This window comes from Colias philodice, chromosome 2 (genome assembly GCF_061535455.1).
Source record: "Colias philodice isolate Cphi_HAF_F1 chromosome 2, ilColPhil1 Martin Lab GWU primary, whole genome shotgun sequence".
NCBI lineage: Eukaryota > Metazoa > Arthropoda > Insecta > Lepidoptera > Pieridae > Colias > Colias philodice.
In genome coordinates, this window is record NC_143087.1 from 7,633,416 (window position 1) to 7,651,908 (window position 18,493).

Sequence of the window (18,493 nt, forward strand, 5' to 3'; positions counted from 1 at the left end):
ATCATACATTGCACTTGTAAGATAATACATACACACACATATTAAGAAAAAACACTATTTTTAACATTCATGATATTTTTGATGTCATTTTTGTTATTTAAACTAGTTAAAAAACAGTTTAAAAAAGTTCTGTCTTGGACGTCCGTGTGTCTGTATGTGCGGAGGATTTTCTTGTTAACACGATAGCGACCGAAATACTTTACTAATCGAGTCTTTTTTTTTTCTCTTACGCTTGAGTATGCTCAGGAATAGAACCCTTTCATTTTTCAGGGTCTGATTCGATGTGGTTTAATTGTAATTAAATAAACAAAAATAATAATTAATAAATAATTATTAAAAAAAATTATGAGGCGTGCACTTTTGGATTTTCCAAACTATTTTAAGTCTATAACCACATAATATATTTTTTTTCGCTAAACTCATAATAATGAAAACAAATAGTCATGAAAGTGTTAATAAGATCAACGTACTTGTCGTCATCGCGGTTAACCAGTTCCTCTTGCAACATAGCGTGGATTTTCATCTCTTCGCTGACCTGTGTTTCATCTTGCGGGGAAAGAACCTACGAATAATGAACGAAGCATCTACATAATGTTTTACAAGCGACGCGCGACGGTCGAATGGTCTCACTAATAGATAGGAGCCTGCTAGCTATATTAGTGAAAAATGATATTTCGATTACAGCAAGTAAACTAGCACTAAGTAGGCTAATAAGGGCCGGAGCCTAGTGCCCCAGTGTCCCATATAGCCGATCTGGAGAGGGGCGGGGACGGTACGAGTGCACTTACCGAGTCCTCATCGTCGTCTTTGAGGTCGGAGAGAACGTCGGGCCAGTCGCCTCCACCCGCCTCGCCTTCGATACATTTTTCTTCGCTCCCCTTGAACTGTAAATGTTTTACCATCATTAGCGTCTGTTTGTCAAGTAGATAACATCAGGATCGTTACTGTAAAAACAATTTTCAATCGCTCCGAACGGTTATTTTTTACGGGTTATACTCAAATATACCTACAAATGATCAAGTAGAACCATGTGTAATATTAATAATTGTATTTACACAATAATCTGTAACGTTGTATTATGCATCTGTTTAATATTATCTTGTCGCATTCACCTATTGAAAAATAGGTAGGACAGGTACGGAGTAGGCCTTCAAATGTAGCAACCTACTTATACTAATTAGTGATTAGCTAATTAATATAATCATTTTATTAAAAGTGCTTATCCTGTTTACAAGGAAGTTCAGTCTTGATAAATTTGTAGGCATACAAAAATGAACACTTAAATAGTAGTACATATATAGAATTAATTTATTATCACTGTGCTTTATAAGGAGTCAATAATAGCTGATAGGATTAAGTTAGAAGTACCCGAACAATGAAGTAAGTCTTGATCCCCGCTTGCCGCAGCATCTCCTCGCGGCGCTCGCCATGTGCGGGCTCTACTTCAAACTCGTCGTTCAGGAAACTGAGCGTCACTTCCGACACGTGCACGCGTCTACGAAACTTTCACTTTTAATACCATCTGGATTAGAACTTCCAAATGTAACTACATTGTTAGAGATGAATTCAAATTTCAAGCACAATTGTCAGAGAGATTGTTGATGCCTTTGTATCTATTTTTGTAATAATTTATATTACAAAAGTATTGACTCGCGGTTTCAATTAGTTCATTATAAAGGCCCCACTTGTCCCTCTTTGTTATGTAAGTACATACAAAAGAGGGACAAGTGCATTTCTGGCTTGTTGAAACAGATAAAAATCGTGATAAAAATAAATATCTAATTAGAAGTGAAGATGAGGACGCTTGAAAGTTGGATTGATATTATGGTCAAATTAATAGTCATCTAGAAAATTCCATTTGTAGAGATAAACAAGAATACTTAATTTATTCAAAATATAAATAAACAAAAATGTACTTAATAGATATTTTATAAGAAGATAAATCAATCTAAAGCAAGATTGTTTATTAACATGTGCACAGTGCAACTGGGAAATTTTCACACGTTAACACTTATTCAAAATTGTTTTTCTTTTTTTGCAATGAATTAGATAGTACTAGCGACCCGCCCCGGCTTCGCACGGGTGCAATGCTGATACTAAATACACTACAGAAAAACTGTGAACGTTGTATATAAAAACATAGCGGCCCGCTCCGGCTTCGCACGGGTATAAAATAGGTAGATAGCCGGGCGGCCGGCCGGTACCGCCGCAAACGCTACGTCCCGCAATTTTTAAATCTGTAATATCTTCGAAAATATTCACTTAAAACATACGATGTAAAGGGCCATATAGATCTATATTAAATGAACAATGTATCCAAGGTATTTAATTGGTTAAGGATTAATGCTGTATTGGTTAAAATCGCATCGAAAATTAGCCATTATTTGTCGTAAAAAGTAAATGACAAAAAAAAGTTATTGTGGGTTATCCATAAGAGATAGACATATACCATCGCGGACTTTTCTGTAGACCTTTTAAATGTGTATAATACTTAGTACATTATTTTGATAAAACTCGTAGGGTTCAGCCTGCGATTGCAATGTAAGCGGAAAAAATGTAATTTTTTACGACATCACATTAGAAACCTCAAAAATAACAGTACTTCTCCACTATTTAATGGATTTATTATACATATAAACCTTCCTCTTGAATCACTCTATCTATTTAAAAAAACCGCATCAAAATCCGTTGCGTAGTTTCAAAGATTTAAGCGTACAAAGGGACATAGGGACATAGGGACAGGGAAAGCGACTTTGTTTTATACTATGTAGTGATAGTGATAGTTCTCTCTATTTCATTGCAAAAAAGGTCTCTTTCTCTTTCTGATCTCGCTTTATCCTAATACTATTCAAGATTAGTACCTATAACTTATCGTCAAGTAAAAAAAGGGAATGTAAATGGCGTAAGTTTGTTTTATTTTGCAATAAAACGACCAATATTAATGCTTCACTTATGAAAAAGTAACGAGCACATTGAACGTTACTGCTCTGCCACCGGTTAAAATTGCAAATGGAAATGAACGCTACAGGTATGCGCCTGATAGATAATTTCCGAGCGTTGATGTACCTACTTCCCTTCAATACATCTGTTATTGACAGCTTACGCTACTTATAGCGGAGAGTCCCGCAAGATGAGGTCAAGGTCGATGTACAGCCGCGGTCAATTTGCCAATATGAGAGCCATCTTTTTCATACGCCCTCATTCCGGGTACATTATGGAGACACCAAATTATCTCCATAGAATTTCATTAAATTCTTCCGCATAACAGAACACGGAAGAATGTACTATCTCTGCTTAACGATGTACTTAAAATTGTATTGAACTAGAAAATGATGTTATACATTTCTTATTGCACTTAATATAGAATTAGTAATAAATTATCATACTTTCAATTTACTAAATGCAATTACCTAAATGTAAAAAATAAACACTTTTTGTAAATTTTAAATCAACTGCAGCATTTAATTTTACTTTTCAATCAATAACAGCTCACGTTTTCACAGAGAAAGCTTAAGCTATCGGTTGAAAATATCAGCTGACATACGTATATCTAACAATCTTCCACTAATGAATAAGGGGAGGTCAGCTTTCACGAAATAGTGAAATTGATTATCTGATAGAATGCACGTGATATTGTATGATAATTTATTTCGAACTGGGGTTTGAAAGTATTAAAACCTGATTTATTTTATTCCTTGTTTATGTATTGTGCTATGTAACAGTAGATAATAATGTTAAATGTGGTTGAGGATGAAAAAACAATAGTTACCATTACTTTTATTTATATAGGTACAAATCTATTTAATTAGATTGACATTCCGATTTTTAAAATTGAATGGATACTCATTAAAACGTAATTATCCCAATTATTCTACAGTTTCACGCGTTTAAATTTCATTCAGGAATGATTATTAATTTATTTCTCGCCTGTTTCGCATAATAAAGGCAGGTCTCCGTTAAATTGTTTTATGTTATAAGTGTTGTACTGATGAAGCAAGATTAATTACATGATAAATCAATCACTATTTGTAACGAAAACAAAACCCGCAATGTTGAACTAATTGACAACATAACGTAATACCCCAGATTACTAAATAGTAACGTGTACGTGTGTGTACTAAACTTACCCGGCCATTCCACTGCTTTCCATTTTATTTGCCAATTCTACATCCCGGGAATACACATCGAACTGCCATTGTCGCTGACCCAGTACTCCGGCAAGCACTGCCCCAGTATGAATGCCGACTCGCATATCCACGGGGGAATTCGTTATTCGTTGTACGTACCTTTTTAATAAATACAATGCAAGTATAGTTACCATTTTTTGAACTAAAAACCATTGCCTACAAACTTTTTTTATAATTTATATTATAATGTATGTATGAGAACTCACTTTATAGCTTTAACCATAGATAAACCCATGTGCACACATAGCACTGCATGGTCCGGTCTTTCCACGGGAGCACCGCTGATACAATAGTAGCAATCACCGAGAATTTTTATACGCAACTGTTGATATTTCTAAACAAAAGAATTGTGGTAAATACTTAAAATTTTTATGAAAATATATTTTTATTTTATTGTTATTGTCTATTTACCTCTGCAAGCCGATCAAATCGAGCAAATAGCTCATTAAGTATTGCCACAAGATCTTGAGCTGAGTATGTGGAAGAGATAGCCGTAAATCCTACAATGTCTGCATATAAAATGCTGTAAACGGAAATAAGTGTTAGGACATAAGTACATTTAAATTCTGTAAACATTGATTTTGTACGTAATTTCATTCCTACCTTACATTTTCATGCCTTGACATGTAAATTTTTTTAAATTGTGTATCAATGAGTCCCAAATCGGCTCTCATTTTCACAGCTACATGTTCCGGTAGCACTGATAATAGCAATCTTTCCTAAAAACATAATATCATAAAATTTTATCTCATAGGTAAAATGTGTTGCATAAGTAAATTTTAATTTACCAGTTTACAGATAGATAGGTTAATTGAAATTGGACTCAATTTTAATTAATTTCGTAAATAATTAAGTTTTTTTATACCTACATACCTGTGTACAAAACTTATTTTTTTATACACCGATGTATATTACGATTTAGGAACGAGTAGGTAATATGATATAAAACTGTGCAGTAATTTTAAGAAAGAATTATATATTAGGATGAAAATATTTGCAAATTTATTTATGACTCTACATCAATGTAGAGAAGATGTAAAGTGAAAATCTCGTATTCATAGTATACGTTTTAGAATACAATAATTAATGGCCTCCTTTCAAGCCAAAAATTACAAGTAGAATAAAGGAATCGTAATATTGTATTTACATTGTCATACTTCCATAGGTATTGTATGCGATCTTACATAACGTTTACCTGTTCTTTACTCTGTTGCTCAATAGTCAGTTTATCACCTAAGCTCCTTTTCGTTTCTTGAAAAGATTGACGCTGTTTTCGCTCATTTATAACATAGGCTGTGCCGCCGAGTAGTGTGGCTCCAAATAATAAACATCCATTTGCTAATTGCTTTAGAAAAATTAAAAATGTATTAAATGTTTATAGTGAGTAAATATTTTAGATTTCTTCTAAATAAATGTACTATCCCGTACCTGTGACAGTAAATTGCCTTCGACTCTATCATCCCAAATAGACGCATTGTAGTACTGTATCAATAAGTAAGCTGAGAAAGAAATTGTACTATAAACGGTGAGCAACAAGTGATGGAATGGGAGGGTTGTTAGGGTGAAATACTGTAACACGATAGCCCATCCTAGTAACTCGTTGTAAGAATCTCCAACCCTTCGCGAGGCACTTATTAACAATTGCACCCAAAGCACAAACCATGCAATGTGATTGAGAGCCGGTCTCGCTCTGCGAATGAGAGCATACACAATAGCCAGGCTTACGTTTATTAATATTGCTATAACCACGGATGCATAAGCAAATTCTAAATTAGATTCTCCCGGCACCAACGCAATAAATATTTGCAGCAGTAAACCCAGCGCAATCCAACGTAAAACTGCTCCTTGCCTCTGTCTCTGAGTGTACGCCAGGTACAATTTTTCGTCTGATAAATCCACAAATCGCCATGGTGGGACTAAACATATACAAATTTTTGTCAAACGCCCTCGCTGTGTTTTATCCATGTTTTCAGTCAGTTTTCATGATATATCCAAAAGCATTTCATTCGCATTATTCATTTTAAAAAAGGTCTTCGAATTTTATAAATAAATAGAGGACAAATTAAAACCTTTTCATTGCCATCTTTGTTTTCATTAATCTAAAACAAATACATTACAAATTGAAAATAAATTTCGCAAAATAAAAAAAGAGCACTGATTACTTGGACAGATCCTTTTGCATAATTATACATATATTAAAAATTGTTACACGCGTAGTTTGTGTTTACAGTAGGTAGGTATTGCGAATGAACTAAAAAATACAATGTCTGGAGAGGATCCGACATAAGCATCAGCCGGCGGAGGACGGCCGTGTAATGAATAAATTACACGCTGAAACATTGTTCTGATATCCGTTCATTAGCTTCGATGTCCAACCACACATGACTCGTACTAACGTTTTGTAATATACTATTCTAATTTCAATATTGACAATCGTTGTGACCGACGCGGCTAAAGCGAGTGACCATGGAAATCGTCACTAAGAAATAGTTATTCATGTTTTATTTTTAAATATTTACATATTTTCAAGTTAAATTGTTGAACATTGTTAAGGTGTATGATTATATTTTCAAATTATTTCAGGTCTGAACCATTTATAAAAATAAAATTATATTTGCCCACCGGACGTCATGATTTTATATAGGTAGTTGTTATATATTTAAATTTGTAAAGTCAATAAAAGCAGCAAAGACGCGAAAAATATTTGTAAATCAATGTGACATAGTAGAGCCATTTTAATAGGCAACATTTGACAGTTCAACAAAATTCAACAACGTAACCTAGTAACGACAACATAGAATAACATGATATTTCCTTTTGTTAGAACTGCACATTTGCTTAACTTTTTTCAATTACGACCACATATTTATAATAATAATGACCGATACAAGTAATTTTAAGATTTCATTTTACTGATAAACCATTCTAAACATAATAAACAATTTCTGAATTGAAGAACTGACGTCGCTACAATTTTGTGTCAATAAACCTTTTTTCTTTTTAAATACCAGAGACGTTACTCTAAAAATCGAAAACTGACATCTAGAATCGAATGCATTGATTACTTGTGAATAAAAATCACCATAAATTAATAAATTCGATTGACAAATGTTTCAAATCCGTATCGATTAATTCACTTTAATCGATGTTTTTAAGCAGGTTACCTCTCTTCGAAGATAAAATTGATAGACGTCAAATGTTACCTATTAAATTGGCTCAACTATACTTACATACCTTTAGCTCTAAAGTCTAACTAACAGCATTTTGCTTTAAACTACAAAATGGGTTATTGCCCCCCACATGAGCCGAAATTTGTTGTTACAAGTAAAATAGTTTATTAGTTAGTGTTATACTTAGAGAGTGAAGTGGTTCATTTATTTGTTTTTATTGCGTTCCAATAATCTTTAATGGTTTATACAAATGTGTATAATATCCACTTAATACGTATATAATAACATTTTATTCTACTCTATGGACTAATTATTATTGAATAGATGAATAGAATCTTACTTTTTGCTAACTACTTATCACAGTATTTACTATTATAGCAGTTGTATATTATAAAATTTTAATAGGACCCAAATTATCTCGTTATTAAACAAATTTAATGAACAGATACAGATTTATGAAGAGCAACAGTAGAATTAAATTATACCCTACCAAGGAATAGTAAAAATGTTACTGTAATGTTTATTTAGTACTAACGTTTTGTAATATACTATTCTAATTTCAATATATGTATATATTTGTTCAATGTGTAATCTGTGCTTTGTATCTAAATTTACTACTATATAATTTTACTTCAACACTACCACACCATACTTATATTTAGATGTACTAAAGACTTTACAGTTTACAGCATAATGCGGACTCCATTCACTGTAAACTTCTTTATTCATAAATAATCTATAAAACTTTTAACTTACGATGTTGTTACAATAGGGATTTTATAAAGGGATTCTTACAATTAAATCAAATATTTATTTTATTTGGTAATTAATTTAGATGTTCTGTTAGGTTTAAGTATAATAATATGAACATGCGATAGAGACATTTACAATATTTATATCTATTAAAGATAATATTATAATACAATATAATTCACGTACTTTATGTCATATGTATGTTTCCCGCCGAATTTATTGTAACAATGATGTAAGCAATCTCTGCAAAGATTTTGCCATTGACCCACTGACTTTGATTTCACATAACATGTATTTGTTTTGTCGTCGGCCGTCTGGTCTATATTTTAAATGATTAATGAAGGGGGTGACGGGTTGGTGTTTTATTATGTTAAAGAATATTGAGCGACAAGGGTTGAGAGGGCGCGAATATTAGGTCGAGACGGCGCAAAGCGGTGCGCGCACGTGCTCGCGCGCGACTGCCGCGCCAGCCGCCGCCCTCCGCAGCCAACGAGCCCCGAGCCTGACCGCCGGGTGCGCGGCTCGCCCTGCCTTCACCCGCCCCAGCCACCTCTTCGCCCCGATTCATTACATCGATTCTATTCCGTAAACGTTAGCAGAACTACGCCACTCCAACGAAAGCATTATTTAAAGCAGTACACGATCATCGTTAATGATAAATTTTCTAATTAAATGTAATTGCTATTAATATATGTTAATGATGTTTTTTATCAAAGATAGATTTGAATATATAGATACCGTAATTTCATATTCTATGCATATTTTATATATTTGTAGTTTTGCATCTATTTATACATCAGACATTATCGATCCATTAGGAATTAAAACTATTTTAAATATACATAAATAGTTCTCCGTGACCCTTTCTGGGATAAGGAACAAAACATTATACATCTGTTGCATTAAACGATCTTTTTATACAAGTAATCAGACAAGTTCTATGCCTTGCCCGGAATAATTGTACCTAGTCTCCACAGATATAATCAAATCCAGGACTTCTTATTTCTTAACCACTGTACCGAGAAGGCATTCGAATAATAAAGGTTGTATGTACTAGTAAGCGGTAGTATTTTGCATATTCTGCAAAAAATATGTTTTGATTTTAAAATTACTAGGTAATTGGTATTGGTGTAGTTTGCATATATTCGACTGCAGATGGAAATCTTCTCGAACCAGGGGCCTTAGACAAAGTAACAATTAAAAAACGATAACGAAGTTAGAAAAGGCAAAAATGTATGGGATTGACATACGCCGCGTTAGATCACGTGGTCTATCTAATGTCAATTCCATACATTTTTCCTTTTCTAACTTCGTTATCGTTTTTTAATTGTTACTTTGTCTACGGGCCCAGGGGAACAAAAAAAATAGATATTTTCGAATTTCATTGATAGACCATAACCAACCAGGAGCATCTCCCGTGGAGTGCAAGCAAAGCTGTCTTGAACAGGTATTCTCTCCGATCTCATTGAATTTTCCGTTTCATCGGACTATGATCGAATCGGGACATGACTTTACTCAGATTTTGTATAATATAATGCACAGCTGGTGACCGTATAAATTTTTCTATGAAAGCCCAGTGAAAATAATTCAAAATGCGTTCAGCCTTTTCGGTGACGAAAACAAACAAACAGACATTACATTATATCTTTGAGTGCTAGAATATTGCTGCAACATTATTTATTTTATAGGAATGTGAAAATAAACACATAACATATTATATTTGTTGCGAATGCTTCCATAAAAGTGTAAAATAACATAAAAATAAAAATAAAATATGTCGGTTGTAAGCTGAAAAAACATAAATGTACGTTGGGACCCGAGGCTAGGACCTTGTTATTCAACAATTACTCTGCTCACCTAGGCTAGGCCGCAACTGTAATGAGGATCCGTAGTTATACGTAATATACAATACAACTGTGCTTTCTGTGGAATGTCTATTTTCTATAGAATATGGTATGGCATCTGTTTACAAATATAAATTACTAGCGGTCCGCCCCGGCTTCGCCCGTGGTACATATTTCGCAATAAAAGGTAGCCTATGTTCTTTCTCAGGGTCTAAAGATTATCTGTGCCAAATTTCATCAAAATCGGTCCAGTAGTTTATGCGTGAAAACCATACATACATACATACATACAAACCTTTCCTCTTTATAATATTAGTATAGATGTATAATATGTCACCGTCATCTGGTTGAATTTGCTATTTGATTAAATGACTAGCGCGTTCATTATATTATTTGTATACGTAGTATATATTATTATTAGTCTGTGATATTATGTACCTAATAATTAGGGAATTTGGAACTAATTGAATTAATTTCTTTTTACAATTTTTTGAAGTCTATATTCTGAATTAAATAATAATGATTGTTTTAACATGAGGTTTTAGGAGTTTATCTAAATATTTATAATATTGAAATGTCATTGGTTTTTATGCAAATTTAACTACAGATAATTTTTAATGATTTATTTCTAACAATAAAACATACAAAAATATTTGTCATATAAATCTATAGACCATTAATAATATAGGAAATACATATTGTCACTATACCATAATTCCAATTGAAGGTGAAATCAAATGAATGAGTGAATTCTACTACTTTTAGTTAGTCACATTACCTTGAATATACTTATATTTTAATTTTATTTCCTCACGTAGGTGATTCACAAACGTATTCCATACTGAAAAAATCAATTTACCTACCTAACTACTACCATAGAATACCATATAATAACTATAGTAGCTCTACTACTACTAACTAATTGATATCTCACATATAGAAATAATGTTTTGATATTTGAAATATTACCAGTAGGTTGGTATCGGAAGCCTTTCCGGTCAGAAAGTCGTTTGTGACTACAAAGGCTCAAAGTTTATACCTATCTTTACTATTGCAATTTATCAATCCCATTATGACACGATAGTTCATTGAAATTTTATATTTTTTTAGGGTTCCGTATCGAAACGCTACAATGGGACCCTAATAATGAGACTTCGCTGTATGTCTGTCTGTCCATCCGTCTGTCCGAACCACAGACATGTATATTAAGTAGACAACGCATGTACCGCGATCTGTATGAAAACCAAGCGTGTCATATTTTTTGTGCTGACCTTGACGCGTTATGACGTCATGAGCGCTTTTTAGTGATGGTAGTTTCATTTTACGCTAAATCGATTAGGACGCCACTCGCGCGGCGATTCTAGTATCGTCCTATCCCATCGAAGTAAATCGAAAGAAATCAGATCAAACTAGATCTATGTCTAAGAGGTAGTTAAATAAATGAATCGTAATCGATTACTTAATCGATTCAAGACAGAAAAATAATAATTACCATAGACAGAGGAATGATAAAATAAAGTTATAAACCTTTTAATATTCTAACAAGTAAACTAATGTGTTTAAGCTTTTTCTTACATATGCCCATTGAGTTACCATGTACTACGTACTAGAGAGGCCATCGAAAGAAAGTAATGAAACTGTCAATCAATCAATCTTTATGTCCCGTTGCATCGATCCATTTTTCTTTTATGTTCGGGTTACTTGGAAAACTGAAAAAACAAACATAGTCTAAGCAATAAGGAGTTTTCTTAAAAAACTCCCAAGATGACACTTTAACTAATGGCGTCCATGTCATAATATTTATTTTTAGTACCTTTGTATTAAAATACTTAAAAGTTCTAGGTCAAGTCGTATTAAATGACAAAAAAAATCTATGCCTTTTTTTCTGAAAAATTGCTCCTTCAAATTATCATTTTTCTGTTCGATTATAAAATCGATTAGAATCGAGAACTGTTGCATCAAATGAACATCACTAACCACAAAATTGGACAGAAAAATGAGAACAGAAAAATGAGAAGACGCTATTCATTGCTTGCTATCATACGACGCGATCTTTACCGTGCCAAGTAAAAGCCAAGTGTTTGTCACGATCGTTTTCCACAGATATTCTTTATTTGATTTTAAAATAAATAGTGCATATTCTGATTAGAAAATTACTTACCGGTGGAAGGAAACATCTCTGCTAACTCGGCCACTCACAGCTGTGGAGTTTCTACAGTTTATAACGGCGCAATTCGGCATTTTACTTTATTCAGCTTCACGTCTTTCCTTGGCGAACTGCAAGAGCGGACTGAGTGTAGGCCAGCGTCAAGTAAGTTTCATAAACTTAGTTTGGACACGGGAAGTACATACACTCGCTTAGTCTATCTTGATACATGTCTGTGGTCCGAACCGTAATAGTTGTACAGTTGAAATTTACAGGGATGATATGTTTCTTCGTCTAGCAGTGGACAGAAAAAGGCTAAATGGTAGAAGAACAGAAAAAAATCGCAATACCTTCACTACATAGTACCTATAAAACAGTCGCTTTCTCTGTCACTATGTATGCTTAAATCTTTAAAACTACGCAACGGATTTTAATGCGGTTTTTTGTAATAGTGATTCAAGAGGAAGGTTTTAGTATATAATTAATTAGTTTTTAGACAAAGCGGGCGAAGCCCGTTAATCTAGTTGAATGAATAAATGAGAACGAAGGGAACACTTTATTTACTAAACAATACATAGGAAACAACGCTAAAAGACACAAACACTTACAAAATCTATCTATATAAATATACTAGCGGTCCGCCCCGGCTTCGCCCGTGGTACATGTTTACGTTTTCTCTACATAAGAACCATCCTCGTAACTACTTCAAGGAATATAATAAAAAAAGAATTATCGAAATCGGTTCAGCCGTTCTCGAGTTATGCGCTTACCAACACATTTTGCGATTCATCCATACTAATATTATAAATGCGAAAGTAACTCTGTCTGTCTGTCTGTTACTCAATCACGCCTAAACTACTGAACCAATTTTCATGAAATTTGGTATGGAGATATTTTGATACCCGAGAAAGGACATAGGCTACTTTTTATCCCGGGAAAATGACGCAATCCCGGAAATCCCACGGGAACGGGAACTATGCGGGTTTTTCCTTGAAAACGCGGGCGAAGCCGCGGGCGGAAAGCTAGTTTTTATATACATATAAGAAGATAAAACTCAAAGGTACACTATATCAGTGATTTATCAACGCACAGCCCAAACCACTGGACGTATCGGCCTGAAATTTGGCATGCAGGTTAGGACGTAGGCATCCGCTAAGAAAGGATTTCCCGTAATTCTTGCGGGAACGGGGAAAAACGGGGATGCTCGTACAAAGGATCGTGGGCGAAAGCTAGTTATTCATATAAGCACAAAAAGGCGGCCTTATCACCAGAACAGCGGCCTTATCACAAGAACATCTCTTCCAGTCAACCTCAGGTCGAGGATTATGAGAATCAAGTTTTTCGCGGACCGCGGACGTTGATGGTGCGCAACACTACAATTATAATATGCATACTTAAAGTATACATACTTGTTGATATACACATAAATAAATAATAATAAAAAACATAATTTATTATATTATACTAGCAAACCGGGCGAACTCCGTTTCGCCACCAGAGACACCTTTTATTTGCTATAGGTAAACCTCACGGAGCCCGAGACCTTTCCAACGAATGCAAAACCGTGGAAATCGGTTCGTACGTTCTGGAGTTATAGTGTCAGGAAGGAAAATCCGACTTATTTTTATATAGTAAAAAAAAGAAGATTTGCAAAGTGACCAACTTGTAACCAAAATACCTACCCAAATGATAGCTATTAATTTATTAAAAATAACAAATGTCATTCTAATGTCAAATGTCAAAGCAAGTATCAGAAATAGAGCAGAAATCTGACGTCCCATTTTGATTTTGTTGATTAAAGCGGTAAAAAATAAATAAAAAATAATTAGGAAATACATAATCTTCTCAACTTTTAATAAACTTTTAAAGATTGATCTCTACATAGCAGTGCAAGTAATGCAGGATATTAAAACAAAATTGTAATTTTTACCCTTTATGGTTATTTTTTCTTATTTCACTTTTCCAAAAAAATCTAAGTAGTTAAGTGTTTTTTATATGAATAATGGTAACCTATTTTTGCATTATTCATGTTTCCAGGATTTAGGTTAAAGCTTTCATGAATTATTCAATGCCAAGTTATAGTATGTTTTGAACAATAAGAAATGGAGAGCATGTTTATGAAGCCCGTGCAGCCGCACGTATTCAAAGCTTTAAAAGATGTAGATGTGGAAACACTAACAAAATGTTCATCAGAAGAAATAAGACCCATCATACCATGCCTTGTAAGAATGGCCCTAATATCACCATTGGATGTAACAAGATATTGTGCCGAAGCTAAAAAAGATATACTAACATTATTGTCTGGCATTGACTTAGTGAACTTCATTGTTTCATTGCTTTCTATTGAATTTCATGCTTTAGAAGTGGATCTTAAAAAAGAACAACAAATGAGGTAAAGCTCACTTAATAATTTATAATTATAATGTACAAGTTTATAAACTTTGTTATTATGGGTTTTAATATTTTTCAGACAAAAAAATGGTTCACAAAATACAGAATCATTTTTAATACAAAATATTGTGAATGGAATTGCAAATGATTTTGAACAGTCAGATTCAGCAAGAAGAGTCAGGCTTGTTTTATCAGAATTACTACAAATGCAAGCTCAGCTGACGGAATATAACCAAAACCGCAGTTCCAGTACAGAATGTTCTGTTAAACCTTCAGAGTTATTTGATAATGATGTATACCTTGAAGAAATTACTGATGTTATTTGTATAAGTCTTGCAGAATTACCAAATTTATTGAATATTTGTGATATTGTTGAAGTTCTTCTCTATGTGAACAAAGGTCCAACAATTATATCATGGGTGGTTGCAAATATGCCCGACACATTACAAGATGGTATGTATCTCAATAATTAATATTAAGTTATTATTCAAGAAAAACAAATTTAATATAACATGAACATATTATACCTTGCAAATAAATACCATACTTACCAAATAAACTTACAACAACAATTTTTTTCCTGTATTTTTGCAGTTGCTGAATCTCTTGTAATGAACGCTGAAAGGGGTGAAGAGGGTGGCATCAGAGCAAAAGCTCTTTCAACTTTGTGTGCAATGTGCCCATACATGGCTGCTTCTATTCGGTCTAAAGCAGCATCTGCATCCCGTCTACCATCACTCCTTATCAATCTCACTCTGACCCATCATCAAGATGATCTGGTAAAATTATATTTTTTAATACTTATCCATTTATTAAAGTGAAACTTTTATTACATCGTCTCAAACTTTTTGGTCTGTGTAGCGCAAGTCGCGTTTATCGCGGCTGCCGAGTAGGTATACCTACTCGGCAGCCGACCGTCACGCGACATGCGCTACACAAAGCAGTGTTCGGAACCGTTCGAACAGTTTCACTTTTACCGTGGTTTCATAAAACCACACAACATTTTTTTTTCATTATGTTTAATTAACTGTGAATATTTATAAAAAACAACAAGGCACTTACTTCCTATATTTTTAGGTATCATTCATGTCAAGCCTTTTATTGGGATCAGATCAAAGTACAAGATCATGGTTTGCACCATTTTTGCGGAATTCTCATAAGAGGGGAAAAGGGGATGGTCATGCAGCTCTTATAAAACTTCGTCAGGAATTACTGAATAGACTGAAAGAGGCATCAGCAGGAGTAGATGCGTCTGCTTTACTACGTCTGTATTGTGCTCTGCGTGGTATTGCTGGAATCAAATTTCAGGATGATGAAGTTTCTGGACTATTGAGACTTGTTACACAAAAACCCCCACCAACAGCAGCTGGGGTCAGATTTGTATCTTTAAGTCTCTGTATGATACTGGCCTGTCCATCTCTTATGGGTAATTATTATTATTTTTCACTCTGTCTCTGTCACTTGTAATTGTATATTATATGTAAATTAATATTACAGCTGCACCGGAACATGAAAAGAAAGCTATAGAATGGGTTCAATGGTTAGTTAAGGAGGAAGCATACTTTGAAAGGTAAATACAATTTTATGTTATTTATTGAATTGCAGAAATTGTTTAAAACTTGGTTAGAAAGAATTCAGGAGTATATTATGTTTGAATTAAATACATACGATACTTTGCTTGAGCAAATAAATAAAATGCAAATGCATAATAATATAAAACTGTTTTTAAAATTTCAGCAACTCTGGTTTCACTGCATCATTTGGTGAAATGCTTCTCTTAATTGCCATCCACTTTCACTCTGGTCAATTAACTGCTGTGGGTGAACTTGTTTGCGCCACCTTAGGAATGCGCGTGCCTGTGCGCCCTAATGGTCTAACGCGCATTAAACAAGCCTTTACTCAGGAAATATTTACAGAACAGGTATAAAACCCAGTATAAATTAAAATTATACAATACATTGACTTGTTAACCAAGCATTAAAATATTAATATTTAATTTCTAGGTTGTAACCGCTCATGCTGTTAAAGTTCCTGTGACGGCTAATCTCAACAGCAATATAGTGGGATATTTACCAGTCCATTGCATTCATCAGCTATTAAAATCGCGAGCATTTTCAAAACACAAGGTGCCTATAAAAAATTGGATATATCGACAAATTTGCAACTGTTCTGCACCTTTACATCCAGTAATGCCTGCTCTTGTAGAAGTATATGTGAATTCAATTTTAGTTGTGAATAACAAGGGATCCAATGAGTACTTCAACCAACCTATAACTGAAGAAGAGATAAAAAGAGTGTTTAGAAACTCTATTTTCGGAGTCAACTTTGATGCACAAAATAAATCCTTTAGTTCAATGGAGATTGATGGCGAGACATCGGTAGAAATAAACATTGAAAAACCAACTTTAGCATCGCAATTACTTCTTATTTACTATCTTTTACTTTATGAAGATGTTAGACTAGCTAATGCAGCTATGCTTATTGCCAATGGACGAAAAATTAAAAGCTACACTACTGCATTTCTTTCCGAGTTGCCTATTAAATATTTATTACATCAAGCCCAAAAGGATCAATTAAGCTATGGCGGTCTTTTCAGTCCTCTTTTACGTTTATTAGCAACCCATTTCCCTCAGCTTTCACTTGTAGATGATTGGATGGATGATCAGGTATTTGGGGACGCATGTCGCCATCAAATTAACGTTAATCTGTCTGAAGCATTCATAAATGAAGCATTTGAAAGCATTGAGGTAAATCCATATAAAACTGGTAAAATTTTAAAAGCTATGCTTAGTAAAAATCCGACTGAGATTTGGCCATTTGCAGAAATATTTGTTAAACACGTTAAAAGTGTGTTAGGCGAAGAAGTACCGCGTCATATTCAAGAACTCTACAGAGAAGTGTGGCTCCGCCTCAATACCGTTTTACCTCGATGTCTTTGGATAATGACGATCAACGCTCTCTTGGACATAAATAGCAATGCGAAGACAGTCACAGTTACACAAGAGAATGTATTAGTTGATCCACTTCAAGTGTTACGATGCGATATTAGAGTATTCAGATGTGGTCCGATTTTAAAAATCATTTTAAGAATATTAGAAGCCAGTTTGGCGGCATCTAGATGTCAACTTAGTCGGCATTTGCTGGATAAACCACTTCTAGAAAAAAGTGGACAACTTACATCTGATTCAGAAAGAGAAGAACTAAAAAACGCTTTAGTAGCGGCGCAAGAAAGTGCTGCTCTTCAAATTTTATTAGAAGCATGTCTAGAGACATCTGAAGATCAGTCAAAGCCTGAATTAATGTGGTCGTTAAGGGAGGTCAGAAGTATCATATGTTCTTTCCTCCACCAAATATTTATTTCAGAACCATCATTAGCGAAACTCGTACATTTTCAAGGTTATCCAAAAGAATTGTTGCCGATTACCGTTCAAGGTATACCTTCAATGCATATTTGTCTAGATTTTATCCCGGAACTCTTGAGCCAAGCATCTCTCGAAAAGCAAATTTTTGCAGTCGATTTAGTTTCACATTTGTCTATACAGTATGCTCTGCCCAAAGCAATGTCCATTGCAAGATTGTGCGTAAATACCCTTTCTACATTACTATCAGTATTGCCAAGTGACTTGCGTTTGGAACTTTTCCAACCAGTGCTTAAATCCCTTGTCAGAATTTGTACCGCTTTTCCATCACTTTTAGAAGATATCACATCATTGTTATTACAATTAGGTCGAATATGCGAATCTCAAGCGTCACTTGGTCACTGTTGGAATGACACATACATTTTGGGCGAAGGTGCATACGTGCAATCTGATGTTCAAAGTGATACTAAAGTATTAGTTGCTGAAGTACTCTGCAGAGATATTAAAACAACAATGTCTGAAATTGTACAAAAAGCATTATTGAATGATAAGCTGTATTAGTTTTTTTTTTTATGAAAATAAATAATTAAATCATAACCAATTTGTTTTTAATTATAAGAGAACTTAACCTATAAGTATAAGG

At 34.0% G+C, this 18,493-nt stretch overlaps 2 protein-coding genes across 6 annotated transcripts in view; one reads left to right on the forward strand and one right to left on the reverse strand.

The window, feature by feature from the left end:
- Ac3 (Adenylate cyclase 3) overlaps positions 1-15,154 on the reverse strand; it is a 31,865-nt gene extending 16,711 nt beyond the window's left edge. The window contains exons 1-10 of one of the 3 annotated variants that reach the window (XM_089705936.1): positions 15,043-15,154; positions 5,616-6,286; positions 5,383-5,532; positions 4,791-4,906; positions 4,599-4,710; positions 4,394-4,521; positions 4,128-4,286; positions 1,369-1,495; positions 789-884; positions 471-562 (exon numbers count right to left, since the gene is read on the reverse strand). In XM_089705936.1, the coding sequence (XP_089562062.1) occupies positions 471-562; positions 789-884; positions 1,369-1,495; positions 4,128-4,286; positions 4,394-4,521; positions 4,599-4,710; positions 4,791-4,906; positions 5,383-5,532; positions 5,616-6,152 (1,517 nt within the window). In that variant the 5' untranslated portion in view covers positions 6,153-6,286; positions 15,043-15,154. Of the gene's footprint in view, positions 1-470; positions 563-788; positions 885-1,368; positions 1,496-4,127; positions 4,287-4,393; positions 4,522-4,598; positions 4,711-4,790; positions 4,907-5,382; positions 5,533-5,615; positions 6,342-8,296; positions 8,549-15,042 lie in introns of those variants that run through there. The other 2 variants (XM_089705929.1, XM_089705942.1) reach the window with 2 other exon arrangements.
- IntS2 (integrator complex subunit 2) lies at positions 13,838-18,452 on the forward strand. Of its 3 annotated transcripts, none has more exons than XM_089705918.1 (8): positions 13,838-13,903; positions 14,138-14,492; positions 14,571-14,944; positions 15,086-15,270; positions 15,569-15,917; positions 15,989-16,061; positions 16,229-16,412; positions 16,495-18,452. In XM_089705918.1, the coding sequence occupies exons 2-8, from the start codon at positions 14,203-14,205 to the stop codon at positions 18,409-18,411; spliced, it is 3,372 nt and encodes a 1,123-aa protein (XP_089562044.1). In that variant the 5' UTR covers positions 13,838-13,903; positions 14,138-14,202; the 3' UTR covers positions 18,412-18,452. The 3 variants fall into 3 exon arrangements, with proteins under 3 accessions (XP_089562044.1, XP_089562037.1, XP_089562029.1); XM_089705911.1 differs by having other exon boundaries at positions 13,847-14,038; XM_089705903.1 differs by having other exon boundaries at positions 13,847-14,019.
- The last annotated feature ends 41 nt before the right edge of the window (positions 18,453-18,493 follow it).